The 27089-nt window shown below is 37.3% G+C and overlaps 1 protein-coding gene across 8 annotated transcripts in view; it reads right to left on the bottom strand.

Annotated features, from left to right (window-relative positions):
* Nucleotides 1-4211: 4211 nt before the first annotated feature.
* The window catches only part of nrg1 (neuregulin 1), a 63396-nt gene continuing 40518 nt past the window's right edge, over nucleotides 4212-27089 (bottom strand). For 3 of the 8 annotated variants that reach the window (XM_030149881.1, XM_030149877.1, XM_030149883.1), the window contains 4 exons: nucleotides 24024-24123; nucleotides 22746-22878; nucleotides 22478-22599; nucleotides 4212-4844 (listed from right to left, as the gene is read on the bottom strand). In XM_030149881.1, coding sequence (XP_030005741.1) covers nucleotides 4253-4844; nucleotides 22478-22599; nucleotides 22746-22878; nucleotides 24024-24123 — 947 coding nt within the window. In that variant the 3' untranslated portion in view covers nucleotides 4212-4252. Of the gene's footprint in view, nucleotides 4845-22477; nucleotides 22600-22745; nucleotides 22879-24023; nucleotides 24127-27089 lie in introns of all 8 variants that reach the window. The other 5 variants (XM_030149880.1, XM_030149882.1, XM_030149876.1 and 2 more) reach the window with 4 other exon arrangements.

Here is a 27089-nt window from a genome sequence, read left to right as displayed (position 1 = left end):
TCATTGGGTTTTTTCTCTTACAGATGCAGTCGGTAACAGTAGTGATGGAGGTGTTTTTGTTCTTGGAGTACTGCTGGTCTTCATGCATGTTTTTTTTGGGAGTACCACCTGTTTACTCGTACTCACTGAAGACGTGGACGCCAACATCTGCCTTTGACATTAAACAGTTAAAGCTGAAATATGTGGAACAAATCACACTGTGAAAACACACACAAATAAAATCCCTTTAATGTCCCGTTCTCATTTGGAGTCACTACGACTTATTGAAAATCTGCTGCATTGAATTCAACATGATCCATCTGTATGAAGGTGTGACACTAACACTCCACTAGGTGTCGCTGTGACTTTAAATCAGCTCCACACAGGAAATTAGCATCAGTAGGTCTTCATGTACAATTCAGATTTTTGGGTGAAATACGATTTTTTTAATTTATTTTTTTCTGGTGGTTCATATTACACCAGTGGTTTCCAACCTTTTTTGTCTCGTGACCCCATTTTAACGTTGCAAATTTCTAGCGACCCCAGTTATTCAAAACAGAGACATCTTTCTCCTTCAGATGTCTTAGCGGGGCCAGGCAGGTGAAGAAATCTGTCCATTCTCTGTTCGGCCCATTTTTTTTCTGACTGCGACTGTGTCCAGGCAGGTTGAAGCGTAGTAACGCATGTGGTCACATGATCAGGTCAATCCAGATCTGCCCTCTCAGATATTATATCCTGCATTTTATTTGAACTGGATTTTTAGTAGGAAAAATGTGTGCTGTTTTAATTATAATGAAAAATATATTGAATCATTTAAAAAATATTTTTCATTAGTAATTTATTTATTTATTTATTTTTTCAATTACTAGAAATTTCAGGCGACCCCACATGAGGTCCCGACCCCAAGGTTGAAAAACACTGGATTACACTGGATTATCCTCCTCAGAGCCAGCGGTGGGCTTTCTGTCCATGTGAAAGAGTTTCACAGCTTTTTTTTTTTTTTTTTTAAATTATAGTTCATAATAGTTTATCTTATTTTACTGGTCGGGCCCACTTTATATCATATTAGACCAGGGCTGTCAAACTCCTGTCGGTTCAGTTCCACATTCAGCTCAGTCTGATCTGCAGTGGGCCGAACCAGGAAAAAAATACCAGTGAAAAAAGTAAAATTCTATTCTGATCAGGTTTACATCCACAAAGTTTCTGTAAAAATCTGAATAACATGAACAACTTGAATTGTCTGAAGAAAAAAAAAGTGCAGTTTTAATAATATTCTGCCTCAGTTTATCAGTTTATCATTTACACATGTGCGTTACAGTCACACAAAACATTCAGTAACAGGCAGAATATTGGTCAAATTGCATTTACTTTTCTTCAGACATTTCCATTTGTTCATATTTGTTCAGGTTATTCACATTTTTTTGTAAAAGTACAATTTGGTAATGTAAACATTTTCGTGTAATTTTACTTTTTTTACACCAAAAAAACAAAGATAAAGTTTGGGGTTGTCATTATTTATAGGTTATTCTGATAATATTTGACTGGTTCTGACCCACTGGAAATTAAATTAAAGTAATTGGACTGTATGTGTCTGTATGTGGAACCTGAATTAAAATAATTTTGACACCATTGATTGTTCATATCTTCGGTGTAATTTTTGCATTTCACAAATTCATCCCAGGGGCCAGACTGGACCCTTTGGTGGGCTAGACTGGACCCCCAGGACGAATGTTTGACACCTGTGTGTTCAGCTGTATGTGGAACTGAACTAAAATGAGTTTGACACCCCTGACATAAGTCAACTAATGCTGCAAAGAAATAATAAACAACTAGAAAAGCACTCGGAGAGCGCAGACCTCTGCCAAGGCAGATCAGTGCCCCCCCCCACCACCAAAATTCACTCATTTGTTCCTTGTGCCAGTATCAACATTTCCTGAAATTTTCATCCAAATCCGTCCATAACTTTTGGAGTTATCTTGCACACAGACAGACAGACAGACCATAAAACATACTACAACTACAAACAAAACTACAAAAACAGAACCTCCTTGGTGGAGGTAATAAAACAAACAAACAATGGAGACACTGGTTCTATTTTTTTCCGTGTGAGGACATTAAAGGGATTATATACATACATACATACATACATACATACATACATATATATATATATATATATATATATATATATATATATATATATATATATATATATATATATATGTATATATATATATATATATATATATATATATATATATATATATATATATATACACATGTGTGTGTGTTATCAGTGACACTATGGAGCCATGTTTTTACAGATTGCACCTTAATCTTTGAGCTTCAGCGTTTTTTGACCAGATCACACAGATCATCTACAGAGCAGAAAACGGATGATTAAAAACATTTATTATTAGATCTTATATCTCCTCTTTCACCTCTAGTCAGATGCAGACGATGAGCTGATGAATCATTTCCATAACGTCAGTTCAGGCATTAAAGTTCACAATTGCATTTCCAAAATTAAATAAAAACCAAACCAAACAAACCAAAAAAAAAGAACACGAGTTGATAGATTGAATAGCCCATAGTCAGCACACAGGACATCAGAGAAGCACCTGGTCAGGGTGAGAACGCCTAAAACCACATCCACTGCTCAGTATTCCATTTGCAGCATTTAAACGGAGCATGCATCTGCAGCGCCTTGGACTTCACATCGAACCGTGGCGTCAGCGGGCACAACTTCCAACCGCAGGACGTTAAGGCAGCCAGCACAGTTCGTTTGGATCGTTAACTGGAGGGTTAAGATGATGAATATATACGGCCCAGTATGCGATGCTGCAGTTCCCTTAAGCAAACACAAAGGCACCGTTGATCTTCTGTCTGCACTGAATGAATTCTACTGTGAACCGTCGCTACATACTCGAGTATGGCACTTTAACCTACAGGACTGGAACATGTTTGTACAGGTTTTATTTAGAAAAGTTTTGATTCACTACATCACTAAAATAAAAGGTTAGATTTTCATTTATCTTTAAAAGTCTTTACACAGCAAATAATTTATAGAAAATAAAGGTTTAACCCATAAAGACCCAAAACACAGCCACCGGCGACCCAAACTGCCATCTACTGATCTAAACTGTTTAATACCAGCTGATCCACTAATCCTATCGATACATGTCAATAACTGGTGTAAAATACAGTTCTTCATCTTTTCATGGTCATCAGATATGACCATATTTGGACATTCAGAGGCTCTGTAGTTGCCATGGAAACACCATCATCTTCTACAACATTGATTCACCAGTCAAACCCATGGAGTTGGATCGATGACGATGGATGGACACACTTATTTTTGTGTTCAGTTATTGAAATCTTTGCTTTAAAAGTCAATTTTTGTCAATTTTCTTTTTTTTTTTTTTTTTTTTTTTTTTTTTTTAACATAATATCCCTCAACTTTAATCTGAGCTTTTATGAACATCTACATGATCAGTAAATTACATACTGGAAAATACAGGATTTTCACAGAAAAAAAGCAAAATACAGAGGATAATATTAGAATAAATGGTGATAAATCATTTAAGAAAGTTTAAATCTCGAGGAAAATTAATTTGTGAAGTAGGGCTGTAAGAAAATATTGGTTCTGCAGTATATCACGATATTTCATTTCACAATACTGTATTGATATTAAAAAGTACTGTATCAATATTTTTTGGTATTTATTCAAATGCAGATATGGTGGAGGTTCTTTTTTTTTGTTTGTTTATATTTTATTTATTCTTCTTTCACACTCTTTTATTCAATAATGTTCGTTCCTTTGTTTGGATTGAACTCAAATCCTGTTCTGATGTTAGTTGTGAACTAATAGAATCTGAACATTTGAACAGGATCTGAAACTGGAATGTCTGTAAAACAGAATTTCAGTTTGAACACAGTTTGAACATTTGCTGATAGAACATTAGATCCTGTTGGGATCAAATACAAATGTGTTTAGTATTTGTGCAGATTTCTGCTGGAATTCAATTTTTCCAGGAAATAATCATTTAAAAAAAGAAACTAACAAAAAATTGCCTTTTTAACAGTATCATGATATATGGTGACATATGGTACAGTGATCCTAGTATTGGGATTTGTATGGTATCTCCAGACTTGCTGATACACAGCCCAGTTGTGATCGTCCACTACAGTAGCACTGGGTCTTTATGGGTTAAAAGTGACTATTCCTTTTTTTCCCTCAGCATAAAGGATTCTCAGCAGGTTTCTTTTTTCTTCACACAGCAGCTGGATCCTGTTTGGTGGCGGTGGCGCCGGACGCCTGGACCATCAGGTCATGGTTGGCTGATGCTGGGTTAGTCCTACTGCCGTCCACGGCTCTGAGCAGCAGGGCCGGAGTGCTATCTCTAATGAGGAAGGGCGTGTGCTCCCCCTGAGGCTCCTCCCCTTCGCTCTCAAGCGTGACGTCACCACCGGACTCCACATTGTACAGCACGTGGCCGTTGGCGACTCTTTTGGTGCCATAGTCGGTTATGTTGTTGTTTGTGTGAGCGAGCGTCTGGGCTAAAGCGTGGGCGTCGCGGTCGCCTGGGGTTCGGTAGCCGCCGCCATGCTCCTTGGCGAGTGACGGGCTGGAGGGGGCGCTGTGAGCCACGTGGCCGTGGTTGTAGTGGGCGGACGTCCTCTTCTGGTCGTCCCGAGCCGAGGAGGACTTGTGCGGCTGACGCGACAACAGCAGGGGGCGCTCCTCCTCACCAGAGGGGCTCAACGCCACCGAGGGGACGGAGATGGCCAGGCTGGACAGGGGGGCCGACATCTCTGATGGAGGGGATCCTGGAGTGGCAGGAGAGGTCACGTCTGGAACAAACCTACGGCAGAAACACGAGGAAAACAGTTTTTACACATTAACCTGTGTGGTGTTCAGATTTTTGTTCTTCTGCCAGTGTTCGTGGGTGCGGTGGTTCCGCTACATTTATGGGTTTGTAATTCAACGTAATTAAACAATTTTATGTTCAAATACTCAACAGATGTTCACTTCATCCCAATTACAAACAACATAAAAAGCACATATGTTTAATATTTACCTTTTGCCTTTGCTAGATCACAGTCATTAAACTACAAAAGCCCTCGGAGAGTGCAGACCTCCGCCAAGGCCAAACAGTGGGGCCCCTCCCACCCCCCACCCATGATCACCACCATAATTTAATCATTTGTTCCTTGTGCCAGTATCAACATTTCCTGAAATTTTCATTCAAATCCATCCATAACTTTTTGAGTTATCTTGCACACACACACACACACACACACACAGACAAACCTACCAACACCGGCAAAAACAGAACCTCCTTGGCGGAGGTAATAAAGTGCAACTCGTTTTTAGTTGTTGTTGTTGTTTTTTTTAATACAATGTAATATAATCAAGATATATATGGAAGAGGATTAGGGCTACTGGAAAAAAAAATAAATACAAAATTAAGGTCCAATATATTTTTTTTATTATTATTCTGAGAAAAAAAAAGTCTGAATTCTGACTTTTTTCTCAGAATAATAATAAAAAAATATATGTATTGAACCTTAATTTAAAAAAATAAATAAAAAATTTCCAGTGGCCCTAATCCTTTTCTATAAGATATGAGAGGAAAAAACTCATTAAAAAATAATTACTCATCATTTTTCTTTTAATAAAAAATGAAAACAGGTCCCACAGACCCAAACACCATACAAGGGTTAAAAAAAACAAGTCTGTCGAACTCATTTTAATTCAGGGGCCAAATTCTTTTAATATCTGCTTCTTAATTCATACATATTGTAAATAACCAGAAGTATAATTGCTAAATTCACTTCTGTAATTGTGTCTAGGTGTATTGTTTTTATTTTGGCACGTAACTGGTAACTTCCGGTTTGGACGTAGCGGACTTTTATTTTGAAGAGTAACTTCCTGTCTTAACATCAGAAGGAGAAAAAAACGGTTAAAAACATCAAAGAAAGTTCGAGACAGGATCAGTTTCATTGTTTTTGTATTAGCTGCCCCTCTGAAGAGGCACAAGGTACGTTTGTGTTAAATGTAGAGATGTTACTAAATATTTTGTGTCTCACTAGTTTATTAATTTGTCATTTACGCTAGCGAGCTAAGCTAACTTTTATTGTTCGGTTTCAGTTAAGCTAATCCTCAGAGTTATTTTGCTAATGTGAAATGTAAGTGCTTTGTAATTACACATGTTTTTTTTTGTGTGTTCTTTAGCTCTTACAGTTGAGTTATGGATTTAGTGCCATTAAATCTAAAAAATCACCAGTAAAGTGGTTTTTGGTGCATGTGTGTGGGCACAGGAATGGGGGGGCGGGGGGGGGGGGGGGGGGGGGGGGTAGGAACCACTGCACTAAAACAAGTTCTTTGAGCTGCAAAATGAACGATGACTCCACTGTGATGGAATAGTCATCTAATGTTCATGTTTATTAAAAAAAAACAACAAAAAAAACAACTTTTTTTTTAGAATCAAGACCTGGTATCTCATCCTCATAACTTTTTTATTTGTGTTAAATGATCAGATGTACAAAAATGGATGTTGAGAAGTATTCAAGACACCCAGTAGATTTTGTTTTGTCTTATTTTTGATTTGTTTCTGTTTTGTTTTGCTTTGTTTCATTTTGTTTCCGTTTTGTCTGTGTGTAAATCTGTTGGTATGAATCTATCTGATGTTATACTTAAGTCTGTTGTCTTTTGAGTATTAACAATCGAAGTCTCAGGTGTCAAACATGCCTCCTGGGAGCCAAAACTGGTCCACCAGAGGGTCCAATCTGGCCCCTGGGATGAATTTGCAAAGTGCAAGTTAGGGTATCCAACTCAAAAATAATATCATAATAACCTATAAATAATGACAACACCAATTTTTTCCTCTTTGATTTAGTGCAAAAAACATTAAACTATGAAAATGTTTACATTAACAAACTATCCTTTAACAATAAAATGTGAATAACCTGAACAAATATGAACAACCTGAAATGTCTAAAGAAAATTCAGTGCAATTTTAACAATACTCTGCCTGTTATTAAGTGTTTAGTGTCTTTGTAGATCTGATCTGTAATGCACATGTATAAATGATAAGTCGAGGCAGAATATTGATAAAATTTTAATTGTATGTCTTAAATTTCACTTTTTTTTCAGGTTATTCACATCCTTTTTGTTTGGATAGTTTGTAAATGTAAATATTGGCATAAATGAATGTTATTTTTTTGCACTAAAACAATTTGGAGTTGTCATTATTTATTGAATCATGCCATTATTTAACTGGTCCGGCCCACTTCAGATTAAATTGGGTTGAATGTGGCCCCTGGAAGAAAATGAGTTTGACACCCTTGATCTAAGTCATATGATTGTATGTTGAATGTCTATGTGTCCAATAAATAACAAGTTTCAAATTAAAGCCGCAAGCGGCATCTAAAGGCCCTCGCCAAGGGCACGTCCAGTGGAAGTATGCACATCATTGAGCAGGTGGCGCTCTAGCACCAAATTTCAGTGTCTTCTGATGAATGGGTGTCGGCCTGGGAGATTGACAACTGATTCAAATTTGAGGGAAATCATTGCTTGTATGTCCGAACTAAGGAAATTTATGTATAAGTAAATCTGTAGGGGGCGCTATGCAGCTAAAATTAAATTTCTTCAATTGAATGGGTGTAGGCCAGCAAGATGTACCACTGAGTCAAATTTGAGCCAAATCGGTGTTCATATGTCCGAGGTGATGCAATTTTCGTGAAGGTGAATTTTTAGGGGGCGCTAGTGAGCAAAATGGCAATTTCTTTTGATAAGTGGGTGTAGGCCTGGGAGATTGACAACTGATTCAAATTTGAGCCAAACTGGTGTTCGTATGTCTGAAGTGAAGTAATTTTCGTAAAGGTAAAATTGTAGGGGGCGCTACGGCTCCAAATTTCAAATTTTTCTGATAAATGGGTGTAGGCCTGAGAGATAGACATCTGAGTCAAATTTGAGCCAAATTGGTGTTCGTATGTCCGAACTGAAGCAATTTTAATAAAAAAATTTAAAAAAAAAAACTTGTAGGGGGCGCTGTAGTGTGAAATTTCAGTTTCTTTTGACAAGTAGGTGTAGGCCTGGGAGACAGATGTCTGAGTCAAATTTGAGCCAAATCGGTGTTCGTATCTCCAAACTGATGTCATTTTTGTAAATGTACATTTGTAGGGGGCGGTCTAGAGCGAAATTTCAAATTCTTTTAATAAATGGGTGTAGGCCTGGGAGATGGACGTCTGAGTGTAATTTGAGCCAAATCGGTGTTTGTATGTCTGAGCTGAAGCAATTTTTGTAATGATAAATTCGCAAAGAAACTTTGCAAAGTTTGCGACGTTGTCACACAAAAATGGTGACACCAATCCAAAAAATTCGGCTAACTTTTGATGCCCCACTTCTCTAGATACTGTACACCGATTTTGAGCTCATCTGGCCAAACGGCCAAGGAGGAGATAGTTAAAATACGACGTCAGCGAAAACGCTGACTCAGCATTTTGGAAATTTCAATCCAATATGGCCGACTTCCGGTTGGTTAAGGGGCGTGGCCACAATAATATTTTTGTTTGTCTCCTCATGATGAATCTGTGTACCGATTTTCGTGGCTCTACGACAAACTTTATTTTGGACGTGCTCCCATTGACGTAATGCATTTCCACTTTTCAAGGGGGCGCTGCAGCAACATTTCTTTACCAACATCTACGAAACCTGTATGTAAATTCAATTTTGCACATTTCTGAATTTTGGGCAAAATTTGGTGAGTTTTCGTAAATGTTAAGGGGGTCAAAATTGAGCTCAAAGAGCAGGAGAAAGAAAAATAAGACAAAAAATAAATAAATAAATAAATAAATAAATAATCTGAGCAAGAACAATATAGCTGTTTCCATGGTAACAACATATTTGGCCTTATTTGAAAGCTCTCGAGGTCCCCCACATGTCTGTGGGGTCAGATGTCACGTGTCGTGCACTTACACCCGCGTGACTGACCCGGAGTGGGCGTGTCCCATTGACTCCCATTCATTCTGAGCAGGTGTAAATATGCGACTTGTGCACATGTCATGTACATCGTCGGAAAGGTCTCAGTGCCGTGAATGTGAATATGTGTGAGAGTGGCGACAGTGGCGAAAGGCGACCGCGTCACTCGCGATTTTGTCCCCATGCGCCCACTGCAGACTCAATAGGCCCTGCGCCGGCTTTACTCGGCTCGGGCCTAAAAAAAAAAAGAACATCAGAGGTGGTCTTGGGAGGGGTGGGGGGGTCTCTGGGGATTTATGCTCAAGGGAGACCCATACAATATTATCAATTCATGTCAGGAAATACATGGACTGTGTTAAAATCTTGATAAAGATATGTGTTAAAAAAAAAAAAGGTGTAAAAACCAGTATTTCATGGGTTTCAGGGTACGATGATTCAACACATTCGACCCTCTGATGCATCTGCAGAGGATGACTCACCTCCACCATCCAGTCCATCCTTCATCTGCACTGAAACTACTACGTACACCACAGTCCAACTGGAAAACTGCTCTGACTTCAGTTACTACTGAGGGAATCACAGTATTTATATCTACTTTTGTTGTAGTGTAACTATTATTTTATCGACAGAGACCCAACAGCTTTGGTTTTCCATTACTTTCATGTTTATATTTTTTATTTTAATGTTTTATTTAATCGGGGCCATGCATATTTATGAACATTGCTGTATAAAAATACACCTATGTAAATATGCCAGAACTAGTAAAAATAACTACTTTTCATCTGCGGTCCCTAGGAAGGTGACAGAAACAAGACAGAAAACAGACAACACTGATACAACACTTGCTTGCTAAAATTACACATAATGATGACGCAGACATCATCAAAACAAACAAGCAAACAATAAATAAATAAAAAACAAACAGACGTAGGATGATCACAGGGGCATTAGCCTATAGATTCACCTCTATACTTCCATACAACTAAACACAGACAGTGTACAGGCGATGAAATGGACGTCAGTGCAAAGTCAGTGCATCTGTGGTTTTCTACGAGCCACTGTTTAAAGTGAGTTTGAAAAGCCTCGTATGTTGGACACTGTTCACTGACTTTCCAAATGCACTGTGAACGCCACACTTGTATCTTCAGCAGCAGTAATGCATCACAAAAGTAATGCATTACAGTAACCAATTACTTTTTGCTGTAACCCAGTAGTGTAAGGCATAACTAATCCATTTTCAGTAATATTTTACTCGGTACATATTGAATAGTGTTTGCTTTACAACATACTTTTTGCCCATAATTTAATTGCTCAAACGAAAAAAAAAAAAACAACTAGAAAAGCACTTGCAGAGCACAGACACCCCCGGTCACCACCAAATTGTAATCATTTGTTCCTTGTGCCAGTACCAACATTTCCTGAAAATTTCATCCAAATCCATCCATAACTTTTTGAGTTATCTTGCTAACAGACAGACAGACAAACCTCATGTCATGAAACAATAATCAACTTGTTTGGACTTTAATACAAGAAACAAACAGAAATGCTACATTAGAAACACTAAACAGGAATGAAGCACCACCGTATGTGAAGAGCTGGAGAAACAAACGGTACAGGTTTCAATAAATCAGATGCAGGTGGAAGAAGTTCAAATAATGTCATAAAGTCCAGACCAGTGGTTCAGTTCAGAGGGGAGAAATCAAGGATTGCAAAATACTTCTTACATCTTTCAGCTCCTAAATCAATACCCAGGGATGTTATTCAATGAAACTGTCAAAGTCTGAAACAAAGCTCAGATGCATATTTTTTCTTTTGCAGACATTCTAAAACTTTATCTAAAATTTGCAACATATTTGGACAAACCTAACTGGTGTTTCAGATCATTCAGTCGTGTGTTTATTTGCCTCATTCCCACTGCAGTCAGGTCCGTCCGTCTGTCTGTCTGTCTGTCTGTCTGTCTCTGTAAGTCAACATCTGTAAGACATGTACACTTGAAATGTTTACATGTGGAAGGTCTGTAGTATGTCCCAGTCCTGAGATGGTTTAGATCAGGGTTCTCAAACTCCTGTTCTTTCAGGTTCCACATTCAGTCTGATTTGATCTGCAGTGGACCGAACCAGTAAAATACGAACAGAAGAACCTAGAAATAATGACAACTGACAATTTTTGTCTTTGTTTGAGTGCAAAAAAAACCCCAACATTAAATTATGAAAATACTTTTATAAACTATCCAAATAAAAAAGATATTAATAACCTGAAAAAACTGAAATTTCTTCGGAAAAATCAGTGCAATTTTACCAATCTTCTTCCTCCACTTCTCATTCGTCCATGTGCATTCTGGATCAGATCTACAAAGACACTAAACACTGAGGAACAGGAAGAAAAGAGTTCAAACTGGACTGAATTTAATACAGACATTTCAGGTTGGTCACATTTGTTCAGGTTATTCACATTTTATTGTTACAGGAGAGTTTGGAAATGGAAATATTTTCATAATTTAAAGTTATTTTTTGCACTAAAACAAAGACAAAAATTCGAAGTTGTTAATTCAAGATTTTTTGCTTAATTCAAGATTTTTTTTAATTTTATTGAAGTTTTTTTTGCTGAATTCAACATTTTTTCCTTAATTCAAACTAATTTTTTATTATTTTTTTTGCTTAATTCAATTCAAGACTGTGGAATTTTTGACTTTGCAAAAACATCCCGGGGCCAGATTGGAACCTTTGGCAGGACGCATTTGGCCCCCGGGATGCCTGTTTGACACCCCTGATTTAGATCGACTTTTCATTTGTTCCTTTCCAAACCAAACCCAAATAAGCCACAGTTCAGTTTGTCTCATTATCCCCTTAACGCCTGAACACCTGCTCATGTCAGTGGTCCATCCTCCTCAGTCTGGCTCTACTCCAGGTTTCTACCTGTTAAAGGTGGTTTTTCCTTCCACTGTCACCAGTGTTTGTTCCTGAAGGACTCTGCTGGTGTCTGTGAATTGTCTTAACAGTCTGCTTTGAACCAGCTCTAAATGTAAAGTGTCATCAGATAACTTTTGTTATGATGTGGCGCTATAGAAATAAAATTTGATTAATTGATTGGTTGATTGAATGTATATACAAGTATATTAAAAATGAATTGTTGTTGTTTTTGCTTTCAAGCAGATGCTAAATTAAGGGGAGATTGTTCATTTGACTGTAGAACATAAAATACAAATTTGGGTATGATGTAAATTTGCCATAACAGGCATAATGGTCAATAGTAACGAAAAAGATAAAGAAAAAACAGATTTTCCTGTCTCAGGAGATGGAGAAGGTTTTATTGATGCCACAGAGTTAGGATTAATAAAGTCTAGTCTAATCTAATCTAATCATTTTCAGTGTCCTGACTACGTACGTATTGAATATGTCTGAACTGGCACTGGCAGAACACAGACCCTATCTCAGCTGATTCCATAACAGAAACGGTTTGATGCAAATTTGTGACAGTCGACGGTAAGGGGTTAGAGTTGCCAACGAAACTTCATGTGTATGATTAACTCTAGTTTGTTTGTTTTTTAAATACTCAATTTTGATATCAAAACTTCGAAAAGCTATAGCTTCAAAGTGGTTGGGCCTGATGTTTATGATGGGAGTAAATGTAGTCATCTAATTTGCATATTGTGATGTCACAGGGCAGCGGCCATATTGGATTGTAAAATATTTAGTAAAATTGAACTTTGAACATATATACATGGCAGTTTTCTTTGTGTTTTTGGTTTTTTGTCATGTCATCCTTAAAATAAATGAACTTAAACATTAGTGGAAAGCAAAATGCACTAAGTTTTAGTTTATTTTATCCAAACCGCAGAGTAGACAAATCTGTCCTTATCTATCCAAACTAAAACTAAATAAACTTTACTAACTTACTAAACCAGTTCAGGACCACGCCTTTAAACTGGATTTTCTTCCTACCTTTGAATAGAAATATGTCCTGAAATGGGGTTAGGATTGAAGGGGCACATGTCCGCCATCTATTGGTGGGAGGTGGGAACAACATTTGGTAACTATCTGGAGTTATTACCTCCGCCAGGAGGTATTGTGATCACTTTGCTTTGTGTGTTTGTGTGCATGTGTATTTGTGTGTTTGTTTGTTAGCAAGATAACTCAATAAGTTCTGGACGGATTTTCATGAAATTTTCAAGAAATGTTGACACTGGCAGAAGGAACAAATGATTAAATTTTGGTGGTGATCGGGTGGGGGTGTTGGGGGGGCGGATCTGTCTTGGCAGAGGTCTGCGCTGCTTTTCTTGTTACAGTCTGTTTGAATCAGTTCTGGTGCTTGTTGCAATATTGCGACTTTGGTTCTAAAAGGGTTAATATCTACTCTGAACCTCTTCAGCCCATCTGAATATCCCTCATTCTGCTTTTGTCTTCTTGTATTTGTTGTTTCTTGGTGTCACTGTGTTTTATCCTGTGATGAGGTCACTAGTGGGACACAGACCTGGTGAATCAGTAGAATAACTGCATTAGTATAGACATCACTCAGCTGACTGACGTTTACCTTCCAGTTAGAATCCGTTTATGTGTGTGATGCTTTTACTCTTCCACTCTGTCAGGTTTTGCCCTCCTTAATATAAGCTAAATTTCATGAACAGTAACATTAATATTCTATCTCTACACGTACACAAGTAGCTAAAGTTCCTGAAGAAATGAAACTGTGGCTCTTTAAATATCTTCATTGACATCTACCCTAAGGGTTTCTTTGCTTAAAGGTGCTGGAGACTTTCGTGATGAATTTTTCATCAAATCTGTAAAACCTCAGTCATAGCCTAAGTATCACGAATCTGTAAGTCTTTGAACCTCCATTTCCCACAATGCACGTCACGATAAAAAAATTCATAAGATGCCTGAGTTACCTTCCGGCTCAGAATGTAAACACACACGGGTTTGTTTGTGGTGGACGGCACTAAGGAACTGTTCACTGTAATGCAAGAGATTGAGGTGAGTAATGACAGACAGACGAACAGATACATGACACTGAGGATATGACTGAGGATGGACAGATCTGAGGAAAAACTGGTCACCAAAGTCTCCAGCACCTTTAAATGAACACATTTATTCTATTCTCCTGTTTCTATTCTATTCTATTCTATTCTATTCTATTCTATTCTATTCATTTTTAGACATTGTTATGCTGTTTTATCTGTATTTATTAATATAATCATGTTTACAGTATGTGACATTTAAACATTGCTGTCTTTTAATATCTGCTTCTTTATTAATAAATATAATATTTACAGCATATTTATTATTTTGTATTCCTCAGTCGGGGCACTATTTCAATTAAACATATGTCATTTGTAAATATAAACAACAAAATAATAACAATACTTTTATTATGCATTTTAATATTTGTTTAGCAGAAAAAAATAGAATATAATTTGTAATTAAATACTTTAAGAGCTTGTGTCTGTGTATTATAAATAGCCTACTTCATGAATTGGGGTGTGACTCCATAAACACCAATGTAACACAAAAATGTTTAATTTTAGTGACTTAAAATATTATTTATACATGGATAGAAGGTCTAAATGTAGAGGAAAACGACACATTTTGCAAAATATTACATAAAAGTACGGGCCAAGCTTATTAAAATCTAAACTAATCAATTCCTTAAACTGCTAAGCCACTTTTTTATAAAAATATAATAAAATGTCTAAACATTACACTGACTAATTGATAATATTACAGACAAATAATATAATATACAGACATGGATAAATATAAAACAGAAAATACAATTTACACAACAAAAATAGAAATTTACATACAAAACCTGGTGAAAAATGCACTTTACACACTTTAACTATCATTTATTATTTTTAGGACACTAGAGAACAGTGATAAATGTGCTGCTAATTCATTATATTTAATACAATCATTTGAGTAATTATTAAAATAAAATAAAAGTTTTAACATGAAATTGAGTTATTCTGCTTAAAACTGCTGACATAAATTAAAATAGTTTATCAGTTTATTGAGTGAATTTATCCTAATCTTATCAGACATTAAAAAAGCTCCACATAATTATTTCATCCTGTAGTTGTTAAATAATGCATTATGTAAGATAATTATCAGTATAATTGCGTCTTCTCCTTTGTAGCAATTACTTAAAATGTATTTAAAATTGAAAATGTATGGGTTAACATACATTCTGTTTATGTCATTAATGAATAATAGTATGTAATAATTTATTGCACACAGTCAATAGTTGTTTTTTAATATATAACTGAAATATAGAATTAAATTTACATTACTATTATTTAAATTTCCGAATTCATGTTTGTTTTTCGTGGTAGCTGAATATATTTACTTAATTTCTTCATCTTTTCTGTTAAATCTTTTAACAGAATACAGATAAAAACATTGTAAAGCTCCTCATTTATGTTACATTAACTCAGTACCAATGGTGTTAAGTAAATTGCTTCATGAGGTGCTTAAAGGTGCTGGAGACTTTGGTGACCAGTTTTTCCTCAGATCTGTCCATCCTCAGTCATATCCTCAGTTTCATTCATCCGTTCGTCTGTCTGTCATTCCTCAGCTGAATCTCTTCCTCGTGCTGAACAGTTTCTTAGTTCCATCCACCACAAACAAACCATGTGTTTACATTCAGAGCCTGGAGGAAACTGGGCATCTGAGGAATTTTATCACGAAGTGCATTGTGGGAAATGGAGGTTCATGCAGCCACCTGACAGCAGCAGCGCAACCATATGATATTAAATGGATGAAACAAACACGACATGGAAACGGCTGAAACGTGGAAACGGCTGGAGGAATCTGCATAGAGGGAAGGAAGCTCCTGTTGTGTCAAATTCTCCTCCCTGCCTAAGTCAGCCATGAAGAGGACAATGTGCACCAAATTCACTTTAGTTAATTTTCACCGTTAATTTTTCTCTTTTTTGCCTGTAGGGTATGAAATTAATTGTGAATTATTTTCATCCTCTGAACACCATCGTAGCTGTGTAGCAATTAATAATATTGTAAGATATTACAGTTATGTTTTTTTATCTGTTTAATATGAAAGAATGTGCAAACTGTCAGGTATATAAAACTTTAAAACGTTAAATCTTAAATAGGCAACACACAAAATATATAACAATAAAAACAGATACTGCCAAAAACTACATCACCCTGGGCTGGGGATGCAGTTTTCGGCAGAGGGCAGAATTCTGCACAGCAGCTTCTGCCGTTTCCGCCTCGTGTCTGTTCCAGCTGCCGCTGTCAGGTGGCTGCTTGAACCTCCATTTCTTACAATGCACGTCGCGACAAAATTCCTCAGATGCCCATTTCCCTCCTGGCTCTGTTTGTAAACACATGGTTTGTTTGTGGTGGATGGAACTAAGAAACTGTTCAGCATGAGGAAGAGATTCAGCTGAGGAATGACAGACAGACGGACAGATCTGAGGAAAAACTGGTCACCAAAGTCTCCAGCAGCTTTAAGGCCGAACATTTAATTGACAATATGTTATAAATCATAAATGTTTGACACGATCCATGAGTGTGTGTTCGGCCTTGAGTTAGAGGTCAGTATTTGTTGGTTTAGGCGTCAGTGCGAACGTGTTGGGTTTCTATTTCTGTTCTAAAGTGAAAGTTCTTTAGTGGGTTACCTCGTCGTTTAAGGCGAGTCCCTGTCGCAGCTGGCTGTGTCTCTGCACGTCTGTGAACGAGCACTTAAGTCTGCGGTGCCGCCAGTGGCGTTCAGACGACCCCGGCGGCCCTGTGTGTCACGCCGGCTACTCTCCGCCAATGACATCACCGAGACAGACTCGGTGTCAGACAGAACAGTGACGCTCCAGTCATTACTCCAACTGCGGAGACAGGGAGGGGTCGTTTACAGACAGGGAGGGGTCGTTTACATGGAGACAGCAGCTTTCACAGACACAGGCCTCTACTGCAGCCCATGACAGTAGTATGGAGAGCAGCAAAACAGTGTGTGTGTGTGTGTGTGTGTGTGTGTGTGTGTGTGTGTGTGTGTGTGTGTGTGTGTGTGTGTGTGTGTGTGTGTGTGGTCTGCAGGTAATGGACAGTAACCCAGATGAATGTTGGCCTCACATGGGCCCGTTTAGTACGAGTGAATGTGAAATTTCATCAGGGCTGTGGCCGTAAACGCACCGCTGTAATACCGTACTATCGACAGGCCGACTGCAGAGGAAAACCAGCAACTGTGACAACTGTTACCGTCATATTTGGACTGTTTATCATGAGGCAAAACAACCAACACTGCTTTCCACAGAGTTGTTATCTTGAAGTGTCATCTGATCTGCTTTTCAGAGGAATTCAGAGGTGTTTAGTGTCAGACTGCAGTGGAAGCTCATCTGCCCCTAAAATAACTCCCATTAAATGCTCATATCTGTTCAGTTGTTTTCATTTCATTGACTCCAAATGTGTTGGAACACGTTCATCTCTCAGACCAGTTGGTTCAGAATCAGTTTGATCCCAGATCAGTGGACTGGATGTTGTTCACTTCTCCTCCATTCCCGTGTCTGTGTTTTCTCCTCCATCTCTGCTCAGTGCATTTGTCCGTAGACGCTCAGCGTCCATGCACTTCAATGGGACTGAGTGGAACTGCTGGAAACTGACTCTAAACTGGACCATCATTGGATAAATAACACTGTGTCGTCCCGCCCCCGGACGCTCGGCGTCTCTCAGGGTGAACGGAGCTGTGGGCGGAGCTCGGCCGGGCCGGACGCTGAGCTTCCACGTGCTGATTGGAGCATGGGTCCAAAGGCTGAATGCGGTTTGATTGACAGCTGTTTTCAGATCTGCTCCTTCACTGACACAGTTCAGTTTAATACCGTCACACATTCTGCTGTGAAATCACAGAAACCAAATGAACTGTTCATTTACTGACCTGAAGGAAAACACACTCATTGTACTTACTTGTTTCAATTTAACATAATTTAAACGTTTTCTTGTTTCAGTTCCATAATTTAACCATCTCTTGTTCAGTTTAATATGGTTTTGTAGATCGTTAAATCAGTCAGACTGTTGGCTATAGGTTGGAGTGAACGAACTATCCAGTCCCTGGAAAAGACCCTACTTGGTACGATAAGGTCACTGAGCATGTTCTTAAAACGGAACGGAGGGACGAATTTATGTTTAAATAACTTGACCATTTTTTTTAAAAATGTAAGCCGACAGTGAGCTTCCCCTATCTGACAGACGAGCAGCCGCCACTGGAGGAATTTCATGTCATTGGAGCCTGAACTAAAATGAGTTCAACATCCTTGAATGTTAATATCAGTGTAATTTTCACTTTGGAAAAACTTTGGGGGGGGGGGGCAGTTTTGTCCCACAAGCCGCCTGTTTATCACCTGTGCACTAAAGGAACATTCAGCCCAAATCTAAAGTCTCATTATCTACATTAATGCCAGGCCTGTGGTTAGTTTCACAGGTTCCTTCTGCAGTAGCATGTTTCAACAATAAGAGCTTTTTGTCATTTTGTCCTTATCCTCTATTATCTCTACAGTTTATTTTCTTTTATCCTTATACTGGAATAATTTTGCATTTATATTTAACGCTCAAAAATTACAATTGAGCCGATTCCAAATGTTTTAAGCTTCATCTATGGCACTTTGAATCTAAATCATCAGAGGCCAAATTCTTATTTTCCATCTTTAACCAGTGATGACCCACTCTGAGCTTCAGCCCCAGTGTCAGTGAAATAAAATCCCTGTGTTCAGATTTTTTTTATAAATGTGAAAAAGGGGACTGTAGGGTATCCATAGAGCCTGTGTGAGGCACTTTCAGCCAAAGGGCTCTTATAGATGGTATAGGTCCATGGCACCATTACTGTACATTAGCAGGACTGTAAGTGTCCAGAGAAGGAACACACTTAGTTTAATTCATTATCACAGTTATCTTTCTACACTGCTGCCCTTTTCTTCTGGCACAGATGCCAGCTGGATAAAAAGGAATTGTGTTCTTTAAGTTCTTGAGTAACACTGGTCTGCGTTTTTTTTTTTTTTTTTTTTTTCAATAATCTGCCTCAGAGGTTAAATGTGCTAAATCTCACATCCTTACAACAATAACAAAAGACAAAAGTGCTGGTTAGCTGATTTTTTTGATGAAGTGTTATGACATATATATTAGTTTATGTACATTTATACAATACATTAATACATCTTTCACTAAAGAGAACATTGAAAGTGAATCTATTTGAATGTGCAGATTATAGTAGAATAGATTTGAAGTAGATCTGGTAGCTCTGAGACAAACATTCCTTTTAAGTAAAACCCATTCTCTCATGAATTCTCAGAATTTCACAAGACTGTACCTTGGAAACTATAACCAACCAGCATTTTTTATTCAATTTTTCTTTACGAGTTGCTTAAACTTGGTAAACCTTTATACATTTTACTTGTAGACCAGTGCAGGTTGACAAAATGCACTGATATAAAATGATTTGATTTATTGGAAAATTATTTTACTGCTAAATAGAATAGTATGAATAGTGTTAGAAACTACAGCCAAAAAGTATTTTAGACTGAACTTTTCTTTATTAATGACTCAAACTTAGTACTGTTTCACTACAAATATTCAGGAGGCCTTTTACTTGTAGACCAGTGTACTCATTCTCTGATACACTGCATGTACACTGTAAGCCCAGACTTTGTATTTACTAAAATGCTTTAATTCCAATGTACTTAAATGATTTCAGTTTGATTCCATTACTATAAAATGTTCAGTATATTCTACTAATTTGTAGACAGTCGAAAGTACAGAAAAGTTTCAGTTGAATGGATTTAAATCCCTCAGTTTTAGTCCTGACCACACCTTTGTATCTGTGCAGTGCATTGTGGGTATTGTTCCTGTTGTTGTAAATGTGTTGTTTTTCTGTGCAGGGGTTCAGTGGGTTGTGCTGTTAGTGTTCATTTGGACTGAATGTGTGCATGTGAGTGTTTATTGGCCTTTTTGGGTTTGTTTTTGTGTTTTTGTCCAGCTGCACCAGGAGTCACAGCCACAGGAACAACTATAGATTTACTGTTCAGACAGAATGTTCTTGTACAATGGAACTCTTTCTGCTTTGCCAAATTTAAAGCACTTCCTGTACTGGTAAATTGCATAGAGTTAACTTCCTGCCTAACTTCTATCCACGCTATAATATACGTATAAAGTCAAGTAATTATACAAAGCAATTAATATTGCAAAAGATTTTAATCTAAATCAACTTTGAATTGAGTCCAATGAACTGATGACATTCAGTCTAATGATTGTACAAAACAATTCACATTGCAACAAATTTTCAGTTAAATTAACTTGTCATTTAGTGTGTTGGACTTAAAATAGTAATTCCATTCAAATCAAGCATTTCAGTTTCATACACTCCAGTTTTCAGTACTCAGTACTGACATTTTTTAAGGCAACAGGTTTCCTCAGATTTTTAAAGTAAACTGAACTTATCCGGTCTTACAGTGTAAATGTACACACACACACACACACACACACTTGTACTAAATAGCCTTCATACATTCCCTAACCTTGACCGATTTATAGCAACAAAACCAGGTGTGAACCCCCAGACAGCTTCTGTTAAACTGAGCACCAGCCAACACATCCTCACTTTATAGGCCAGGAAAAAAAAAAAAAAAAGATAAGAAAAAAATAAATAAATAAATAAATCCTTCTCCCAAAGACAGTCCTACAGTGACAGACACTGCTGTGTTTCAGGGACATTAATTATCCATCTGTTCCCAAACTAATCCTGTCCTCATGAGGACCAGTTTAAAGTAAAAACCTCTGTCCATATGACAGCATAAAAAGCACAACTGAAGCACTGTCAAGAAACTGAGAAAAGCTATGGCCGGCTCTAGCATGTAACCAAATCTGAAACAGAATGATTGGCGTCGGACATTCATCATCTGTCCATAAGGGAGCCCAGTCCCCACATGTCAGTATATGTCCACACACACACGTCAGTGTTACACACATACATTGGGTTACATCTGAAAGTGCAGTCAAATGAAATGAAATTTAGGCTGGTTGGCCTTTAACAAATGCCAGAGTCACAACACAGAAGGTATTTGTTGCAGAAACGTGTCCTGACATGTCCTGTGTGCAAGGACACAACAATAAACAACACACTGAAAATGAGAAGAAAAAAAAAAAAACTGTCCAGGTGAATTCACACGACTGCATCCAAACATACAGCAGACGAGTCGGCATTTACCTCCACTTATTATTACCACTAACATGTCAGCACGACTGCTGTTCTCCTCCACTGTGTTTTGGACAAAGAACAGAACAGTAGCAGAAATAAAATGATGATCCATGTTCTGGAGACCAGGCTGTTGTGGATCATCCATGACGGTAATTCTGTCTGAACAACTACAACAACGACGTCCAAATACAAATGGACTGAAGCTGAGGGGGGGGGGGGGTGGTGGTGGTGGTGGTGGTGGTGGTGGTCCAACATACGGCCCACCAAAGGGTCCAAACTGGACCGTGGGTCAGATCAGTGAAATACTATCAGAATAATCTATAAAGAATGTCAGCTCTAGGGCTGTGATCTGGTGATACAACACAAATCACAATACTAGGATCATGGTACGATATATATATATATATATATATATATAGAGAGAGAGAGAGAGAGAGAGAGAGAGAGAGAGGTTTCTGTGCATTTATACAATAGATTTATAAATGTTCCACTAGAAAGAACTGGAAAAATGACTATTATAATGTGCAAACACCTGATAGCTCTGAGACAAACATTTGTTTGAGTAATAACCACTGTTTCATTAATTCTCAGATATTGACTCCATTCTGACTCCAGACTGTATCTTGGAAACAACAACCAACCATTTTTCTTTATTGGTGATTCAAACTAACCCTGTTCTGCAGGCCTTTGACTTGTAGACCAGTGTAGTTTGACAAAATGCAGTGTTATAAAATTACTTTATGTCTTTGAAAATTATTTCACTGCTAAATAAAATACTATAAATAGTGTATTGTAATGTAATGTAGTGCAATAGTAGTATTAGTGGAAATAAAACAGCACAAAAGTCTGTTATACAGAAATCACAGACCACTGACCAATCAGAGCCAAGAATTTACCAAAGCTGTGGAATAAAGTGAATGATTTTTTTAAGTCATAAACTTAATGGGTTCTATGCACAGCCGGAGACGGATTTGGATGAAAATTTCAGGAAATGTTGATACTGGCACAAGGAACAAATAATTAAATTTTGGTGGTGATTGGGGGGGGGGGGGGGGGGGGGGCTCTCCCAGTGCTTTTGTAGTTTGTGAGAGTTTTCTGCCAATGACTTGAATGAGAAGTATGAAGTTCAATTAAATGAAGTCACTTTAAATGTCTGGGTTTATTAGGACTGATGTAGTCTGAGAGTCTGGATGGATGGATGGATTTTCCCCGTTGATCAAATCCAGACCTGACTTTGACTTGAAAACAGGTTCAGTTGTAACTAATTCAATCCAAACTAAATCTACCAAACATCTAAAATGTGCTTCAGTTCCTTCTTCTTACCTTTGGCTGGAGATGTTTGTGAGTGCGGTGGCTTCATGCGCAGATAAGGCATATTTGCTTGTGGAAAAGGTTGTTTCCGTGTCCTTGTCAGCTGCATGCTCCATGGTAATCCCATTACACTGCTGGAATGAACAGAAAAGCACAGACATGTGAATTCAGGAGCAAATACAAGTGTGTGCTCTTCTACTTCTGATCCAAAACCAACTGTATCACATGAACCAGCTGTAAATACAAGTGTGTGCTCTACTACTTCTGATCCAAAACAGACTATTACATTAACGAGCTGTAAATCTTGAAGGGGCATGTTTGCACTGGGACGTCCTCGAGACGAGCTGGCTTTGCTGTTCCTTTTTCTCCTGAGGCTCTGCTTCAGCCGATCGTGGAGCTTCTTTCTCTGCTTCCTGTAAATAGAAAACCAAAACGACTGTGAGGCAGCTGAAGGTTCAGACTCACTTTAGTTTAGGGCCACATTCAGCCCAGTCTGATCTGAAGTGGGTCAGACCAGGAAAATAAGAACATACCAATATATAAAGAATGTTGACTCCAAGCTTTTCTCTGTTTTAGAGTGAAAAAAGTGAAATTACATGGTGAAAATGTTTACATCTACAAACTATGCTTTTAAAAAATGTGAATAACATGAACAACCTGAAATCTTTTAAGAAAAGTAGGTGAAATTTTAACAATATTATGCTTCTTCTTATCATTAACACATGTACATTATAACGTGCAGATCACAGTGGATCTACAAATACACACAACATTAAAACAGACAGAATACTGGTACAATTACACTGACTTCTCTGAAGACATTTCAGGTTGTTCACATTTTGAGTGAAAGGATAGTTTGTACATTTACACAATTTCATGTAATTTCACTTTTTTACACTGAAGCAAAGAACAACTGGGATTTGACATTATTTACAGGTTATTACAATAGTATTTTACTGATCTGAACTACATGAGATCAAAGTAGGACTTTATATGGACCCTAAACTAAAATGACTGGTCGGTAATATTTTCTTCACAACAGTTTTCAATAATTTTAATTACATATATATATATATATATATATATATAAAAAAGTGGTGATTTCTCATAGACTGCAAGGGAAGCCTGGCTTCCCCTAAAATTACGAAAATTAAATGGTTAAATATGTTCGGTTTTGTTGACATTTTATTGACTACAAATGTGTTAGAACACGTTCATCTCACAGATGAGTTCGTTCAAATCAGTTTATCACAAATCAACGGAGGCAATGTTGTTCATTTCTCCATATATTTCATGTTTCACTGCCTGCCTTCACTGCACTTTGTTTTTTGCATTTTTGCTGCTGTTGGGGATGAATAATGTAATATTTTATCTTATCTTATGTGTCATTTTTGTTTTCACAAATTCATCCCATGTCCCAGATTGGACCCTTTGGTGGGCTGGTTTTGGTCCCCAGGCCGTATGTTTGAGTCCCACCATAAAACAGGGCTTTTTCCTGCTTTTGGGAATGAAGAGTGAACCTTCATGTTAAACAAATATAAAATGAGTCAGGAATTACTTTGTTTTGCAGTAGGCCACCACACACATGATTCCAACAACGAGGAGTGCAATGCAGATTCCTGCGATTGTTAAAATACGTTTCTGATACAGCTCCTCAGCTTCTGAAAAAGAAGAAAGTGTGTTCTTCAAACTTTTAGTCAGCAGAATTTAGGTATCACATACACACACATGGAAAGACCACAGTGGCCGTACACCCAGTCAGTACCAAGAGGAGCAGAGAAAAGCTGAGAATCTGTGCAGGAAATGTCCAAATATGTGGTGGTTCTGACTGGCTGTGGTCACAGAGGAGGTGGTCAGTGTGACTGTCCACAGTACACAGAGGTAGTGGTCAGTGTGACTGTCCACAGTACACAGAGGTAGTGGTCAGTGTGACTGTCCACAGTACTCATGCTCATTTAAAGGAATACTCCACTTATTTTATTTTAGACGTCTTCAAATGAACTAACGCTTCCTTTGGACTCATCTCCAAAAGCGTGTGAACGTCCTCCTCTTTAAACTCCACTCCTGTCTTTTATTCAGGTCTATGTGGTTGAACGTCACCTTTGGGTTCATGTTTCACCGTTTGATTCAACTCTGCCTGTACACTGGTGGACTGCTTGTGCATCTACGGACCTAAAATGATTTATAACTTTTTTTTTTTTTTAATCCCTTCTTAAAACCCATCAAGTTTGAGACAAATTTAAAAAAATAAAACAAAACAAAACTGAGTCTAATCAAAATGAATCAAATGGAACTGAAGATTGGCTTATTTTAGTATTGAACATTAATCTCTATGGTCCACACACACTTCTTACACATTGTTTTCATACCTGATGAAGCCGTTACTTTGATTAATGTGGAAGCACAATGCTACAGTACTGGTTTTATAAAGAGTCACTGTGCAGAATATGTTCTGAGGTTTACGCCTGACAAAAAGATCCAAAACTAAATCCACAGAAACATGACACAGCTATTTATGTCAACTAACAGGAGCCATAAGGAGAATAAGATGTACCATAATAATTACGGCTGTGGTGATATGATACAAATCACAATACTAGGATCACAATACCATATATCACGATATATCATGATACTGTTAAAAAGGCAATTTTTGTTTGTTTCTTTTTTTTTTTTTAAGATTATTTCCTTGAAGAATTGAATTCCAGCAGAAATTTGCCCAAATACTAAACACATTTTTATTTGATCCCAACAGGATCTAATGTTCTATCAGCAAATGTTCCAACTGTGTTCAAACTGAAATTCTGTTTTACAGACATTCCAGTTTCAGATCCTGTTCAAATGTTCAGATTCTATTAGTTCACAACTAACATCAGAACAGGATTTGAGTTCAATCCCAACAAAGGAACCAACATTATTGAATAAAGGAGTGTTAAATAATAATAAATAAAATATAAACAAAGAAAAACAAAAATGAACCTCCACAATATCTGCATTTGAATAAATACCTAAAAATATCCATACAGTACTTTTTAATATCGATACAGTATCGTGAAATGAAATATCACGATATAGTGCAGAACCGATATTTTCTTACAGACCTAATAATAACGTGTAAAATCAGTGGAGTATCCCTTTAGTACGAAGAATCAAACAAAATACATACACATAGACAACACACACTACTTGACAGTTGCATATATAATATATATACATATATACAATATGTATATACATATATAGACATTATATATATATATAATGCATATTTTATACATTATATATATATATATATATATATATATATATATATATATATATATATATATATATTATACAGTTTATATCAATAATGACAGAATACTTTTCTAACATGCGTTATACCAAAGCCAGTTCCTCTGCATGGCCAGTTTAATAGGTACAGTGTGTGCAGTATGTGTGTTTCTGTCCTACCACTGCTCATCACTATCACTTCATTTGTTGCTAAACTGTGGGATAGGACTGTTCTTTAGTGGAGTGGAGGAGGTCCTAGTGCAGTTACTGTTAAACCAATGATCTCTCCCAGGTGGATTCCTATTATGGCTTCAGTCACATGATCACAGATGCTCAGGACTGTGGGCAGATTGTAACAGCTCTCTATGTTCACGTATGGTCTCTGGTGTTGGATGTGAGCAGTGTACGTTCTCCATTTCAGCCATAATTACACGACTCATAAAATTTAGAACCGACTGCCCTGACAACAGCTTCTACAACACATTCATTCTGTTGTGTACGAAGAGAAGAAGCTAACAGCAGGTTCACACTGGAACGTAGAAGAACAGAGGATGTGTGAAGGCTGAGCACAAACTAACACTCCAGAACAACGCAACATGTGGATTCAGAATTGAACCGTTTACTGCAGGGGTGTCCAGGTCATTCTAGTCCAGGGCCACATTCAGCCCAGTACGACCTGAACCATTAAAATAATAAAAGGGAAAAAAGTCCAATTACATTATGAAAATGTTTACATCTGCAAAGTTTCCTTAAAAATCTAAATAACTGAACTATCTGAAATGTCTTCAGAAATTTAAGTGCATCTTTACTAATATTTTCCTCAGTTGTCATTTACACATGTGCTTTACAACTTACAGATCACAGTGGAACTACAAATACAGAAACCATTCACTAACAGGCAGAATATTGGTCCAGTTACACTTATTTTTCTTAAGACATTTCAGGTTATTTACATTTTGTGTGAAAGACTAGTTTATAAATGTACACATTCATTTCACTTTTTCACACTTAAAGAGGAGACATTTGGAGCTGTCATTGTTAATAGGTTATTATAATAGTATTTTACTGGTCTGACCCACTTGAGATTGAGGGCTTTATGTGGCCCCTAAACTAAAATGATTGGTTGGTAATATCCTCCTGAGACCCAGGAAAGTGAAAGTTTTGGCTTTTTTTTTTACATTAAACAATTGTCTTGATTAAAAACTGCGTAATACAACAGCTTTTTCAGATACATTTTCTCAGTTATTTTTATTTATTTATTTATTAATGGAACGTCCTTTGCAATGGACAGCATTTTTTTTTCCAAGTTAAACTGTTAAACCTTTGTCCCCTACAGAGGACAAAAATGCAT

The sequence above is a fragment of the Sphaeramia orbicularis genome, chromosome 12, assembly GCF_902148855.1.
Source record: "Sphaeramia orbicularis chromosome 12, fSphaOr1.1, whole genome shotgun sequence".
Taxonomy (NCBI): domain Eukaryota; kingdom Metazoa; phylum Chordata; class Actinopteri; order Kurtiformes; family Apogonidae; genus Sphaeramia; species Sphaeramia orbicularis.
This window is presented reverse-complemented; position numbering and strand designations above follow the sequence as displayed.